General features: G+C 37.5%; 1 protein-coding gene across 2 annotated transcripts; it reads right to left on the bottom strand.

The window, feature by feature from the left end:
* Positions 1–35: 35 nt before the first annotated feature.
* ArfGAP3 (ADP-ribosylation factor GTPase activating protein 3) lies at positions 36–15,713 on the bottom strand. Of its 2 annotated transcripts, none has more exons than XM_028179789.2 (10): positions 15,485–15,713; positions 15,203–15,394; positions 14,896–15,027; positions 12,279–12,398; positions 7,439–7,567; positions 6,358–6,593; positions 3,565–3,681; positions 1,785–2,055; positions 1,250–1,387; positions 36–552 (listed from the first exon to the last, which is right to left on the bottom strand). In XM_028179789.2, exons 1-10 carry the CDS (start codon positions 15,557–15,559, stop codon positions 451–453), a joined length of 1,512 nt encoding a protein of 503 aa, XP_028035590.2. In that variant the 5' UTR covers positions 15,560–15,713; the 3' UTR covers positions 36–450. The 2 variants fall into 2 exon arrangements, with proteins under 2 accessions (XP_028035590.2, XP_028035591.2); XM_028179790.2 differs by having other exon boundaries at positions 12,348–12,398; positions 15,485–15,699.
* Between the last annotated feature and the right edge of the window lie 447 nt (positions 15,714–16,160).

Genomic DNA, 16,160 nt, shown 5'->3' with positions numbered 1-16,160 from the left:
AGACCATTTTATAATTTAAAAAAAAAAGGTTTGGCTAAAAGCAAATACTTTATTCCTAGTCTAGCGTCTCTTTGCGTAGCATATTGCAATTTACCACTCAAACTTTTTACTAATATCATTAGTGATGCACATTGGCGATTTTGAAGTGCCATAGTTTTCTGTAATCACATAGGCGATTATGCGATACCGAAATAATATGCGATCGAAAACAGTGACAAATTAACATCACTAAACTCAACTTATTTTTTACACTGGCAACACGGCTAACAAAGATGTGCTCGACCAGGTAATAGTTCCATCCTTTTTATTTGCACTAAATAAGAGAGAGAGACAGCGCGATCCAAAAAACAAAACTGTAAAATATTGATGTATAATGCATTATATTGTCGTCTAAGTTGTACATGGTCGTCGCCAGGCCCCGGGTTCGAGTCCCGGACAGCTGCGCCTGTATCAGTAGCCGTACTTCTCCTGGATGGAGGACACGACGCCGTTGGCCAGCGACGACAGGCGGCCCGCCACGCGCGTCACGCCCGCGCGCACCGACTCGCGCACCTGGGGGGGCAGGGGGGACCGCCGGTAGAATCACTTAGAGTAACTTAATCAAGTCCGAAGCTCGCATCTTCGCGACGATATCACAAATCTAAAATTCAAATCATTAAGACTCGAAACATTCTTGCGAAAAAAAAAACACACTTTATTACTGGTAGTAGGACGTCTTGTAATTTTGCACTGAACCCAACTGTAATCGTGTAATTATAATAATAGTCGACCAATATTAAATGCGAAAAATGATACCAAACGATTTGCGTTCTTTCTCTCTGATATAGTTTTCACAAGTCTCTCAGTACAATTACTATCGTGTGTGTGTGTGTGTGTGCGCGCGTGTGTGTGTGTGTTTTTTATATTACTTAGGTGGGCGGACGAGCTCACGGCTCACTTGATGTTAGGTGGTCACCGGAGTCCATAGATATCTACAACGTAAATGCCGCCACCCACCTTGAGGTGTGAGTTCTAAGGGCTCAGTTTTACAATACAACGACTGCCCCACCCTTCAAACCGAAACGCATTAATGCTTCACGGCAGAAGTAGGCAGGGCGGTAGTACCTATCCGCGCGGACTCGCAAGACGCCCTACCACCAGTCCACAATCGGACATCATAAATATTGTTTGAGCGGAAGTAGCAGCATGCGAGACAAGGACAGCGCTATACTGCGTCAGGGGGAGTTGGGGGGGGGGGGGGGGTACGTACGTCGTCGAGGTGCGGCGCCGACACGGAGAACGAGGGCGGGCGCTGCGGGGCGGAGTCCCCGAAGTACTCGGCGGACGAGATGCTGCTGCTGCCGCCAAACCTGGACGCCGTGCTGCCCGACGTCTCCCACGAACGATCCTGGATGCGCACACAAATCTAGTTGAATATATTTCGAGATACCAAGGCGCAGTAGCGGAACAGGCATTGCAGCCCTGAACCAATATAAGTTGAACAGGCCGTAGCCATCGTAATCAAACTTATTCTTTGCATAGACGGGTGAACAAGCTCGCAGCCCATCTGGTGTTACTGTCATCACTGTTTATTAACTGCAGACATAAGTGAATGCCGCCACCCACCTTGAGACATGAGGTCTACGTCGCAATTATGTGGTTGAACTTCTAACCGCGGCCGGTTCGGTACAACAAGCAGGGTGGTGATGCCCAATTGCCGAGTGTGGGCCAAAGTGCTCGCAACGGGCGGCGCTCAGAGAGCTGATCTATCTGAATTTAAAACACAGACGATATTGAGGTCGCACCTGCTCTCCGAAGAACTGCGCGGAACTGATAGCCTTAGCCGAGCCGAACTTGCGCACGGCGGAGTCATCTTCGGGCTCTGGCGCGTTCTTCTTGGCGCGGGGGCGGGGCGGGGCGGGCGCGGGGGGCCGCTCGTCCGCGAACATGGAGTGCACGGGCCGCGCCGGCTCCGGCTCGATGTGCTGCGCGCTCTCCAGCGAGAACTTGCGCTCCGGCCGGTCCGCCTCACCGAACATCCTGTCCAGAGCGCGGCTGTTGCTGAAGGGCTCGCTCCTGAACACGAGCACAACGGTGACTGAAGCATTATTCAACTTCGCGATGCACACACGTAACGAAAGCTTTAGGTCGGATTTATTTTATGAAAACTCTTTTTTTTTAATCTTGAGAATCCACATTTAAACTATAAGGACTTATTGGTGGGAACGCAAGGAGTGCAGTGGTGTGATTTTTTTTATTTTATCTATTTAGTGTTTCTTCAGCTTAAATGTGTAATAATGGTGGTTTATTAACTGTTTAATATCTGTGAAAGTACACAAATGTGGGAAAATGAAACAAAGCCACTGGAAATATCTTCTCGGAATCCTCCAAAAAGTCCACTGAAAAAATCTCAGTAAATGACCACCATTTTACTGAGATTATATTTCATACCATCTCATTTCAATTAATTTCATCCCAGTTGATCAATGTCTCAAATTAATCATCTTTATTTCATTTCATTTCACTGCATATTATCATTTTTCATCAAAATAAGATTATAAATTAAAATATGACATGACTTAAAGGTCTTAGTTACCAGGTCATAAAATCCCATAAAAATATTTAAACTGTAATCTAAATTGTTTTGGTGAGGTTTGTTGTGCGTTGGTTGAGTTGTCCTCCGGTAAAACCTCATCGGAGCGGTCAATAAAACACTACGTGTATCCATGTCTATTCGCGTCATCGACCGCGGTGGATCGCTGCACGTTAACCACTGACTGACTAACGTATGTTGTAGATATGAGCATAACAGTACTCTATGAAGTAATGCCATATGGCATGACATTCCGTACCCCGTAATATGGCATTAGAACAGTACTCAGTACCTTACTCTAAACATGTCCTGTCAAAAATATGCCTGTATTGTTTAATTTGTATAGCCCGCTAACAATTACTATGTCTTGTTGTACTGAATGTTCGGGTGTTATAAATTATAGACCTTTTATTATTACCAAGTAAACTCTATATAAGTTTATTTTAGATTTTTTTAAATGTATAAATAAAATTCATAAATACATATTTACATTTTTAGTTACAACTTATAAATAGTAAATAATTGCGACATTTTTTTTGACATCCGAAGATATACAATAGTACAGTACTTAGAACAGAACGCAACGGGCAACGGACTTCTAGATATGAACCGACCTTTATTTAATATGTTAAATGTAGAACGCATGACGTTCATATCTATCAAATATTAAGTGTATAGTAGACTATACACTTAATATTTGATAGATATGAACGTCATGCTTAGTGTTATATGACATGTTAAATTTTGCCGGGTAATAGGTACTGTTACAGTACGCGGTCGTGCTATATTACGCGTACTGCATGGCGCACAGTACTTACACATGTCTAGTATGTTACTATATCTGCTATTATCATTATTATATTTATAACTCATTACTATCACTGCATAGTAAACTAAGCGGGGCGGGGTATCATTCTTCTACAGTTTCAACAAAATCAATATCCTTCTCAAATATCCGGTCTGCTGATCACAAAACAGGGCGGCTCGCGTACCTGATCATGGTGAACGAGGAGGTGAAGTCGTCGATGTCGTCCAGGTGCGTGGGTGGCGCCGCGGACCCCTCCTGCTCGATGATGGTCATGTCCGACGCGGCCGAGTGGGACACGCCGCTGATGGGACGAACACAACATATCTCAAACTTTTTTTGGCAAATAAGGTGGTTTCCATAACCCAGAGGTGGATTATCCGTAAAGCAAACTAGGCACGTGCCTAGGGGTGTGTAGTTACATGGGGCGCGCGAGCTCAGAATTTATAATAAATAAAGAAAATAACATATCGACGATTAAGAACTAAATGCTGATTATAGATCAGCATTTCTATCTAAATCTATAATAGATTATATTGCACAAGCATCGATATATTCGTATTATGCAATATTGCGGGTTTTTTTTGTATTTCATTCGCGCATTAGCGTAAGTACAAGGATCTTGGTCTACTAAAGCCTAGGGTTTGAGGATACAACGTCATCGTAATTGCAAAAACAACTAGTTAAAATTTATAATATTATGATGACCATTTATGGACGATACAGGGGCGCCGATAAAGTGATTTCCTAGGGCGCTCTGGAACTCTGGACCTTTAATCCGCCACTACGGCCACCTAATAATACTGTTACGCCGGTAAGATTAAACGCCATCTGTCGCCGAATAGCAGAAACGAATATCGAAGGTACCAGAAAAATCGAAAAGTACAACGCCATCTGTTGTCAGATAACACACATAGAAGCTATTCGACTTGCCCAGAATGTTCTGGATAAATCTAGGGATATCGTATAGACTATAAAAGCGTTGCAGAGATGGCACGAAGTCAGTTAGTAATCGGAATTACTCGAAGCGAACGGATCACCTGAAGCGAATTGAGAATTTTAAAGTGCTCATTTAGTGTTCTACATGTTAATACAGTTTTAATTTGTACTTCAGTAGATTTTTTTTATTTATCCCGAACCCCAGCGCGTAACAGTACATAGTCATCATCGTTCATGGATGTGAGCAGTTCAGGACCAGAGCCAGCCCGAGGCATGCTACACATTTAGACAGTATTATTGTCTACATTTATTTAAACTAATCCAATAAAAGGACTAGCGGCGTTCTCATGGGAACATACACCCGCAATGCTTCGGTACCGATGGAGACATCAGCCTGCATTATTAATAATATACTTACGAACGAAATATATTCATGAACAGCTTCCATGAGGTTTGTTTTTACTATAGCACTATATTTATTTAAAATCTTATTAATTATAGTCGGATTTTTAATTAGACGAAGCCAGCTGACAGTAGCTAATGTCACTTTGTGAAATAATGTTGCTATATTTAAAGTAATAGTGATGCGTTCAGTTCTCGTTCAATCACATAAATGAACAATGAGTGTGAAGAGTTAATCATTAATTTCAAACTATAAAAGAATATTTATTTATATTTTACAATAAAATTGTATTAAAGTGATCCAATATAATAATATGTTACTAGTAGTATGTAACTACAATCATTTTTTTTATTTTCATTACCTATGTACCTATAATTGTTATATTTTATACATCTATAGTTTCAACTATATGATGCATTGGAAATAGGACAGTCTTACAAGCTTCCTCGCAACGTTTTTCTTAATGTTTAAAACACTCGGTATTCAGTACAGGTAGATACCATAGGAACATAATGTTTCGTCGAAAACTCGTTGGTATGTACAAAGCACGGCTAAAATTCGAACCCCGTGCCCGATATCGGCAGTTCGGCACACTAACTATTCACTAGACAATCGAGGCAATTTCATTAATTCAGGAGTTTTTTCAATCGTTCACTTTGTCACAACACTATTTTTATTTCATGAAAAACTGACAACCCAGTAAACGTCAGTTTACTTCGTCTAATAAAAAATCCGACTATACACAATATTTTTTTAAAAAGGTATTAAAAATACATTTTTTTAAAAACACTATATAAAAATAGATTGCCGCTGATGGCGGTGTCTACGACACAAGCCAACAGTAGTTAGGGCTTCAGAGTGAGAAGCCTCACAATACGCACAGTATCGCGGATAACTGCCTTCTGTATCAGGCCCCTAGCCCAGCTGGATAGGGAAAGTTTCTTATCTATATATTAATACGTGAAGGACAAACTTTGTATCCCTTTTTACGAAAATTGCGCGGACGGAGGAGTATGAAATTTCCCACACTTATAGAGAATCTAGAGAAGAAGTGCAGAATGTTAATATTTTATTTAATTATGCCTAAAAAAATCATTAAATCAATAAAAAAAACATTACACACATTACCAAGTATTTGACGCACACACGCATGCATACTATTTATTTATTGTCAAACTTTTGTTCTTGACGTCTGTTGTCAAATTGAGAATAGATTAAATATTGTTTGTCTTTAGTAGTAATATTTTTCTATAGTGTAGTCTTGACGAAATTTGTAATTATAGAAGTATAATAGTCTTTGAAAATACAATCATAATAGTGTACAAACTTACAATTTCAATTAATTATAGTCGAATTTCGACTACCGGGGGACCACTAGTTATCTTTATACCTTTAAACAAGCAATTCTTGTATATGTATATTATATATAAAATCTGAATCTCGGAAACGGCTCCAACGATTTTCATAAAATTTAGTATACAGGGGATTTCGGAGGCAATAAATCGATCTAGCTACGATTTACTATCAAAAAATGTTGTTTTATTCGTGTTTTCAATAATCAACTCTTCCCGACATCTATTGGCGAATAATAATACTATTTTTCTTAATTGAGGTCATCATCTAGTTATTATTACTTACGATGTGTTCGCCCTGTTCGCACCAGCTATACCCAGCCGCTCAGAGTTGGGCTTATTGCTGGGCTCCCGGTACGCCAGCCGCAACGAGGCCACTTCCTGTTCCACGTTCTCCAGCGTGGCTCTCTGCTCCGAAGCCTTCGTCTCCATCTTCAGCTTCTCGGCCATGATAGCCTCGCGTTCGATGTCTTCAAAATTTGCTGACACCTTCGTGGCTCCCAGGCCTTTACGCGCGCCCAGCTGTGTGATAGTACAACAATTCTTCAGAAGATGGGGATGGAACATTCAGGCCCTGAATGCCAAGTACTCTTGAAACCTCTAAAAAAAGGAGACTGCGAATGGGTGGGGAGGGGTCCTGCACTTCAGATTCTAGTTGCCAGGACAACTAATTACTTGTGACCAATTTAACAACAAGAAATGTCCCGCAGATCCATCTGCATTTCATTTAAAATAATAATATGAGTTTGAAATAAGGGCTCAGTAATGTAAGTCCTTACTCTAGATATTATATAGATAGAGTATTAGATTAAACTAAGGGTAATAATTATAGGGTTACCATTTTTTTTTAAATTATGTTGCGGGGTGAAAGGCTAATTGGTTTAAGCAATATTTTCGAATCTTTACAAGAGAGCCAATTAAAGTAGATAATTTGGCAAAAATATCATAACAAAAAAAACAACTGTTTGATGAATGGAGTAAGCTTAATTGAAGTTTAATTAAAAACATCGAACTGATGATGCTGATCTATACTAATATATAAATCTAGAGTGGTTTTTACGGGTGTTCCGTTATAACTGCTGAACCGTGCATCCGATTGACTTGAAACTTGGTATCCACGTAGAAAATACATGTACTTAATGGACAGGCTAATATTTATATGAGTGTTGGACTCCCTACACCAGTTGCGGGGGCGTTAATGATGAGAATCTTTGTGGGGGTGAGAAATAATAATGTTAATTTTAAATGCCCAGCCAAGCGGACGGGTACAGCTAGTACCAAATAAAACGCACCTTTAGTTAAAAAGATAAATGTCGCTTAACCCAATTAGCCTTTCACACCTTGATATGTATACCAAGACTACAAACCCCGGTTCGTTTGGCAGCAGGTTTCCTGCTCCCGATGGTTGACGGGCGAGGGGTGTCAGCGTTCGATCCCAGCGCTGGACCAGAGTCCCATAAACGAGCTTCTGAACTCAGGGGCTCCTGTTTATTGGCCTACAACCATAAGTCATTATTGCAGAAACCGGTTCGTAGACGACCGTCATACAGTGTGTCCTTATTCAAGCGTCAAAACTTCTGTTGGCATAGGACCCATAGCGCTAAACATGTATGTCGAGACCAGATCTGACATGACAAGCGACCCTGACCTCTACAAGCTTACTACTTTAAATCTTTAACCCACAGTAGAAGGATACTTCGTCAGCTCATTTCCCTAAGATATCCTAAGAGATCCCTTTCCTCCCCCTCAGATACTCTCTCTTCTTAATTGTTAACCATCTAGAGTAGCAGAGCGTATTATAAAGCCCGCTCAGATCGATATCGTCATCATGTCTATTCCTGTCGCAAATGAAACAAACGAACCAGCCTGAAAAGCGGAATAGACCTCATTCCAGTACATCTGAGACTTCGAACACATACATCACTAAGCAGGCGGTTGTAATCATGGAATGCTGTGTGCTTAGTGCGAGTTTTTTAACGTTCTCGATGGCGTAAAAGTTAGCTCATATTTATATGGAGTGGGATTATTGCGTACGTTTGCCGCTAGGGGCGCTGTTCCAACTGCATACAAAATTGGGTTAACTTTTACGCTATCGAGAACGTTAAGAAACTCGCACTAAGCACTCTGTATATAAAATACGAAAATCACTAAGGTATCTTGAGTTACGATTTTCTCTGCTAATTCCGTACACGAATGGGTTTAATGTTCAAATTAAGACCCCTAAAAAACCTACAGCACAACTATTGCTCAATCATGACGTTGTCGGGTTTGGACTGACGCATCTGATGAACGAGGTTTTTATCGCTATAGCACAAGCGCAGTTAACACTGTCTATTATATGTACAATAGACATAGTGGCCATACAAAGCTGTAACGCTTTTTATTCCAAATAAACGCACAAAGATAAATTAAAAAAAAAAACAACAAAAACAATTTAACAACACAAACAACACAAAAGCTCTCACAAAAGTTACGTTTTGTGACTCTACCTGATATTTTATTATCTGACTGTTTTATAGTATAATTGTGATATTATTTTATGTTACGGTATTACTATAAAGGACAAACCCGAAATCCATACAAACTTGGGCCTGGCGTTACAGTGCTAGAATTTGGGCATAAGTTACAATACCTAAGAAGGTTTCATGAGCCCAATTTTCAGGTCTCCCAGCAATGGCCAAATTGGTATAATCAGACAATGTTTACATTTTAGGTTATGTTTATTGTTCGAGATATTTTAATAAAAAACGATATTTTTGAGGCTGTTTCCTACTAAAGATGAGTAATTTTTTACGAAACCTGTTGCAGCAACAGGTTGCTTTAAAATAAAAATGGAACCTGTTACGAGAAACCGTGCGTTAGGTTGTTTACGAAAACGAACGAAAGCCAAAAATTAAAAACAACGTAATGCGAAACGCGCTGCGCACGAAATGATTTTTTAAGGGATTTTATGACCTGGTAACTAAGACCTTTAGGTCAGTCTTATTTTAATTTTAATGAAAACTTTTTTATATTTATATGATAACTTTTTTATATAAAATATAAATCATTACATGCTCCCATATTATCTCATCACATTTCATTTCATTTTATTTCATACCTTTTTTATTTTTATTTTTTATTGCTTAGATGGGTGGACGAGCTCACAGCCCACCTGATGTTAAGTGGTTACTGGAGCCCATAGATATCTACGACGTAAATGCGCCACCCGAATTGAGATATAAGTTCTAAGGTCTCAGTATAGTTACAACGGTTGCCCCGCCCTTCAAACCGAAACGCATTACTGCTTTACGGCAGAAATAGGCGGGCGGGAGGCGCGGACTCACAAGAGATCCTACCACCAGTAAAATTATTAATGTGACTACACCATAGAAAAACTCAAAGTACCAAATCGACTTTTTCATGTTATATTTAAGATTGCCAGTTGAAAATATTTTGAATTGCCGCAGTTGCCGACATGATTTCGTGTCATAACTAAATGGCACAGTTATTTATTTCTTTTAATGATTTTTGTTAGTAGATTTTGGTGCTTTACGTTACGTTATTCAATGAGATTAAGTTTATAGTCTGGCCAGCGAATCATGGCACAACTAAATAGCGGCAATCCAAAATATCTTCAGTTGGCAACATTAAAGATAACAATAACACGATTTGATACATTTGTGTTTTTCTATGGCATAGTCACATTAATATAAAAATGCAAAACTACCCTTTCATGCTATATTTAATGTTGTCAGTTGTAGATATTTTGAATTGCCGCCATTGCAAGTAGTTGTGTCACGATTCGATGACCATACTCTATTTACATTGATTAAAATACCTATAAAAACAGTCATTTATCCTAAAGCAAAAGAGTATTAATTATTTTTTACACTCGATTTCCACTAAATCGATCCTATTTTATGGATGCTGTAATTCTAATCCGCACGTTTGTAGAGCTAGTTACGTATATTGAAATAAGTGGTGCAGATGTTTACAAAGATTGTTTAAAACAAAAAATTGAATTCAAATTATTTTCTACACTTGGCCATTGTCAATGAAGCTGAGATTTCAATAGGTTAATCAAGCAAAATAGACGAATTTTTTGGTACATATCCCATTCGTGTAACGCTTAGGCCCAGAATGGGGTTTCTCCTTTCACTCGCTGACGTGATCAATATATCTGACATGGACATATAAATGTAAAAACATATTCACATGATCGAAACATTATTGATATTTTTGATTTAGTTTAAAATATTTTCTATTAAAAAAACTAAATTAATTGCAAAATTTTCTAGAAAAAAAATGACATGAACAAGTGGAGTATTATAGAAATTAAAACCCCAATAATTAGTTCAAAAGGATGAGCAATCATTATTTTACTTGAAAAAGAAAAAAAAGTTTTTCATATTATTTTGATAAGTTATGATCACACAAAAACGAAAAACAAAAGGGATAGCATAACAAAATCACTCGCTAAACAATGTAGAGACAAAGCACAAACTATGTATACGGACAAATGGTTGGTTCCGTGTATAATGTGGTTTGTAAGCTTGTCAAGTGCCGAGGCAACGAAAGGCCGTTCCGTTTTAAGGGATATTTTTCCAAGTTCAGTCTTATTGAGGAATTCTATAAGGTATTACAAAAATTAGTACAGTACTGTACCGCACTGGTGTCCTGTTTTTACTTCGCAGCAATCACACATTACGCCTTTTGCTCCCCTACTTATTCGCCGGTAGCCTATAAGGCTAGCTACGCTCTAGCTGGATGATGAGCTCACGGTCTAAACCTGAGAGTTTGCTAACACTAGCCCTAGAGAGCAGTGCTTCGCTGAATCTATGACCAGATGGGAATCGCGACCCACTGTGAAGATCCGGCGAGAAACTCAGTGGGCTGTGTCTATATGCTGGTTCGTCGAAGAGTAAGACATGCAAGTTCGAATAGGACGGCGAACGGTCCGCGGACCACATGAAGAGCCTAACATTCCCCTCGGAAGTCCTTCTAACCTAGTTAATTTTTTTGTGGTGAAGCGGTAGCATTTATCTTTCTGTGGGTTCCAGTAATAGGTTTTCAGTTATCCCTCATACTGGTCTGTTTTTGACAACTATAAATTAATTGGCAGTTAAGGCATATTTGTTGTTATATCACGTTTTGTAAATATGCAGGTATGTGATGAAAGAAATATATAATTCGGGGAGAAAATTAAAACTGTATAAAACCACTTTTCACTTGTTACGTTTGCCTTCTATACTATCGAAAAATACAACACAAATTAAAATATTATTTATCAGTGAAAAGATCATAATCTTCATGTGTCATAGCAGCAATATTAAAGAAATTTAGTCTTCTACATACACACCAACGGTTTCTATTTCGAAATTGTTATTAAATATCCCTTAAAATAAATCGTTCCTTCACTGGCTGGGTCACGTCATTATACAATTATGCACATAACAAACCTTAAAGTGATTACTGACTATCTTGGCAAATCTAATATTAAAAATATTAAATCATACCTTTGTTTAGTAAGAAATTATAAAATTTTGCCAAAGAAAGTTTGATCTGATTTTCATCATAACATTACTTATAATGAGCCAATAATAATGATAACAATTGTGTATAATTTTTTTCATAGCACTAAATCGCTAAAAAAAATATCACATTAGAATGTTTGCATTATTTAAGATAAAGAGTTATTAGGGGTAACTGGAATCGGCTATTCATTACAAATCATTAAGACTACACATATAACATTACAACATTTTGTGGTCATTCAACACATATTAACCCGCATTACGTGTCATCTAAAACTCCGCTAATTTTTATCTGCTTAGAAGTAAAATCTGCTTCATTTTTCCAGTTTCGTTTACGTAATCAGTTAATGTGGGTAGTTTTAACATATTTTTTTAAAATGATTCCATAAATGACCTACTAAAAAACCTAATCCAAGACCTAGTAGGTTATTTAACTTCCTCTTGACGGGTATCATGGATTTTTTACAACAAATTATCCTATGAGTCTTTGTATAGAAGATACAGCAGCACTGCTATTCTAGTATGAAACATTATATTTCAACTTCCTCTGAGGAAATAGCTTTTAGCTGAATAAATTCTGTGGGAGTAAGAATTTTAACACATAGTTTTACTACCACTACTACTATAAAATTTACTACCTAACATTTTAGAATCTATAAAAGTTTGTTAGGTGCATTTGTGTGCGTGTTACCTGGGAGGCATTTGCAAACTCGTTTGTGTTAGTGCTTGTCGACTTTCCGTGTTGTGAAAACCAATCTACCTCAGCCTCCTTATTCTCCTTGGGCTCCGGTGCTGTAGCTTCTATGTGTAACTGTAATAATTTAATTGAAATATTAGTGAACATGAATTCCCATCCATTTTATACAGTGTAGGATCAAGTTTCTTATAAAAAAAACAGCTTCTTGGTATAGACTGAAGATGATGCAATCATTCCATAAACTCAAAAAATAGAGTTGAACTATTCACTTAAAAAATAATTATTGGCAGACACCACTGTGTGTGTTGAGCTCTCAAATTGTCACATAAAATTAAGGACAAGTTAGTTAGGTTTGTTGTCAAATACTACTCTTATGGTTAACTCTTAAGTAGAGCTGTCGTTTTCGTCACAAATCAGGGAAATTATGAATCTACTATTTTGGTAATGTTAAACATGGGCAGAAGAATCTACGAGTGGAGACCAAGTACTGGCAAATACAGTGTGGGACGGCCACCTACAAGATGGACCGACGACCTAATGAAAATTGCTAGCTCGCGTTGGATGCAGGTGTCAACGGACCAGCCATACTGGACATCAATTGGAGAGGCCTATGTCCAGCAGTGTACCAGCAGAGATGAAGATGAATCATGTGCACTTTCACTACATGCAACGGTGACTACTCAAAACTAGACCCATGATAAGTTATGATGATATGTTACATTATGTGTTATATGATAATTTCATTATTCTTTACTAAGCTAAGTAAGGATGACATTAATCATTGTAATGAATCTAGAACAGCATTATCTCAGCATAACCACTACATATTTTACACTACTACATTATGAAGTATGTATTAAAAAAAATCAATATGTTTAATATTACAAAAGTACACAATGTGAAACATTTCACAACACACTATCTTGTGAAATTATGTGCTGCGTTGTTGTATGATTATGAAACATTGTAAATATTTCTTATATTTAGGTTAAAATAGTGATAAGTTATTTTATTTTTACCCGAGACTTGTGATTTTGCTTTACCAAAAACATATGCCTCTGACAAAGATACCACATATTATGCCATAATAATGTTTAAATGCTGGTTTTGCCAAAAAAATATATATTCACATAAGTTGTGTACAATACGGAAAATAAGAGATTAAGAGGACAGAGCTTCATAGATGGATTTTAAGCTAGGCCCATACCAATCTTGAAATCTCTGAAGCTATCTGGGTTGAAAGGGAATGAAGAAAACAATACTTGGAGATGAACTGAATACCAAAAAAAATTGTCAAGCAATTAAACTTTAACTAGGATAAGTAGGAAAGCAATTAATTTAATTCTAATTAAGTAATGATGGTGAGACATAAAGCCATTTATAGATTGATATCTTTCAACAAAACTATACTTATAGTTTACAAAGTAAAATCCAAGATAACAATTTTGAGATAGGGACACTATTTCCTGATGTGTGTATATTATTTTTGTAGACACTACCCTTGCTGTGACTAATGTTAAATATGAACTAATCAATTTCTTTAAAAGCTAGTGTGTCACTGATGGGTTTTATGCCACTCTGAAGTACTTACAACAATACAAGTTTCAACTCAAAGCAGATACACGGTGCATTGATTCATTATACACAGTAAAATTAATCAATATTTGTGTCCATTCTTATTTTAAATTCATGATTTTATCTTTGCATACCAAATGGCCAAATTCTAGTACCTTTTGAAGTCATAATGGTATTAAGGATAAGTAACTAAGTAATAAAAGAGAAAAAATCTTGGCTTCACTGTAGTAGACAACAATAACAGGGAAGACAACATTGAAATATATGCACAAAATACCCTTGATGTCAAGGAACAAGTGCAGGACAGAGTCAAATGGAGACAACTTGTGAGGGCTCTATGTACCAGTGGAGTACCCTAGGACTAAAACAACAAATATTTTGGGGGAGAAAAGGCGCAGAGGCTCAGGAGGCTCAGGTATGTATGACAGATGGAGCAGTATCAGGCTGTGAAATAGGTGTTCCTTGGTGTCCCAAAGGGAGACCCAATACTGCTGGTTTGACACTGTGGAAAAGGATCTACGTAAGCTCCAAGTATCAGACTGACATGTTATTGCGTAGCAACTGATGAATGGCAGCGTTTATTGTCAGAAGCCAAGATCTACTACAGGGTCACAGTACCAGCTTTGTACTATTTGACTCCATACAGAAGAGAGCCATTTGGATTGTCAATAGTCTCATTCTCACAGATCGTTTAGAATCTCTGGGTCTACAGAGTAACTTCAGTTCACTCTGTATTTTGTACCGTAATTTTTGATTATGACTTTACACAATGTGGCCTATGAACTTGATCACCCATTTATGCAATAAAAAAAATTGTAGATGTTTACTTCTGATTTCAAGATAAAAGTACATATTAAACTACAAGAACCTAAATAAGATCACAGCAGACACTTGTTACATTTGCATTGGGTACAACAAAGTCATGTGATAATAAATGTAAGCACTCAATTCTAAAATGCAGAATATAGAAGTTATTATAAAAGATCTAAAGGACATCAAGCATCAGTTAATATTTGATACCCTTCTACTAACTAACCTTGGTCCCATGTGTTTTCATGGCCTGTTCAGAGAGTAAATTAAGTTTGTCACGATACATCTGTGCCACTCGTGAACTGTACTTCTGGCGAGCATCCTCTGTCACCAGCCCGTGGGTGCGGAAGAATTGTATCTGTTAAAAAAATTGATGTCTAATTGTAAAATTTTTTGTGTGTTGCGGATGTTTGTGATGAATTGATGAATGTGTGAATGTTTTTTGTTATTTTATTTTCTGCATTTTCTTTAAAACACTTTGAACACTTGTAATTATGAATTTCAATTTGTTATTGACTTTACAAGAACCTTACAGCATTTATGTTCCCGCCAAGTTGCATGTTTCTCAGCTGTTTCCATGTCCAATTAGTGTCCAGTTGAGTCGAACGAACGAAGGTGAGATGGACTCCCAAGCTTCGGTGCACCGCCGAGCAGTCGAGACATATGAATACACCGTACGTCACAGATGACCACGTAGGATTTTTGGCGTTGCAGTCGAAACATGCCTGAATATTTCAGTAAAATTGTACACAATAACATCAAAACAATAAATAAAAACACATTCTATAAGTTAAATATTAACGAATTATACACACTTTATTAGCAGGAATCGCTCGTAATCTTTGAAAAACTGCTTCAATATCGCTTTTACTCGGCCCAGAGTCAGCCATTTTCGAGATGTCACACGTTCACATTGACAAAACCCGTCAAGTGTCAACTGTTGTCAATTCAATGACAGTAACAAACCCAACGGCACTAAACTCTGCTAAAACGTAGAGTAGACCAGGTGCATTGGCATGCTCTGAGACTATCTTATGCATTAATCAATGTACGCATTACGATAATTTAATATGGAAATACGTTGACATACAACATCGAAGATATTCGAAAAAGCTACATTTATTTATTTATAACTTTATATACTAGACAGTATAAAGGCGGACTTAATGCCATAGGCATTCTTTAACAGTCTACCTTAGGGGAGTGCAGAGATGAAGCTTGGTAGGTGTAGTGTGAAGGTGATATTACATAAACATATGTGTATATATAACATACATAATGTTTATAGATACAAATACTCGTACTTAAATAAATACATAAACATAAATATATACATATAAAATATTAATTATATACATCTGTACTAGACTAAGTACGATACGTTAGTGAAGCGATAGTAGGAGAAAATACCACTGCCAAATTCTGAAGATACTTTTTCAAGCGAATGCAGACTAATTACATAAAGTAATTCATTAATAAATAAAACAAAAT

The sequence above is a fragment of the Bombyx mandarina genome, chromosome A1 (assembly GCF_030267445.1).
Source record: "Bombyx mandarina strain Sakado chromosome A1, ASM3026744v2".
NCBI classification, from domain to species: Eukaryota; Metazoa; Arthropoda; class Insecta; order Lepidoptera; family Bombycidae; genus Bombyx; species Bombyx mandarina.
This window is presented reverse-complemented; position numbering and strand designations above follow the sequence as displayed.

Coding starts and splice junctions, on each gene's coding strand:
- ArfGAP3 (XM_028179789.2), bottom strand. CDS start 15,559: ATGGCTGACTCTGGGCCGAGTAAAAGCGATATTGAAGCAGTTTTTCAA. Junction 15,028..15,202: donor TTGGCGGGAACATAAATGCT/GTAAGGTTCTTG, acceptor TTTTTTTAACAG/ATACAATTCTTCCGCACCCA. Junction 553..1,249: donor CGGCGCCGCACCTCGACGAC/GTACGTACCCCC, acceptor CTGCCCCCCCAG/GTGCGCGAGTCGGTGCGCGC.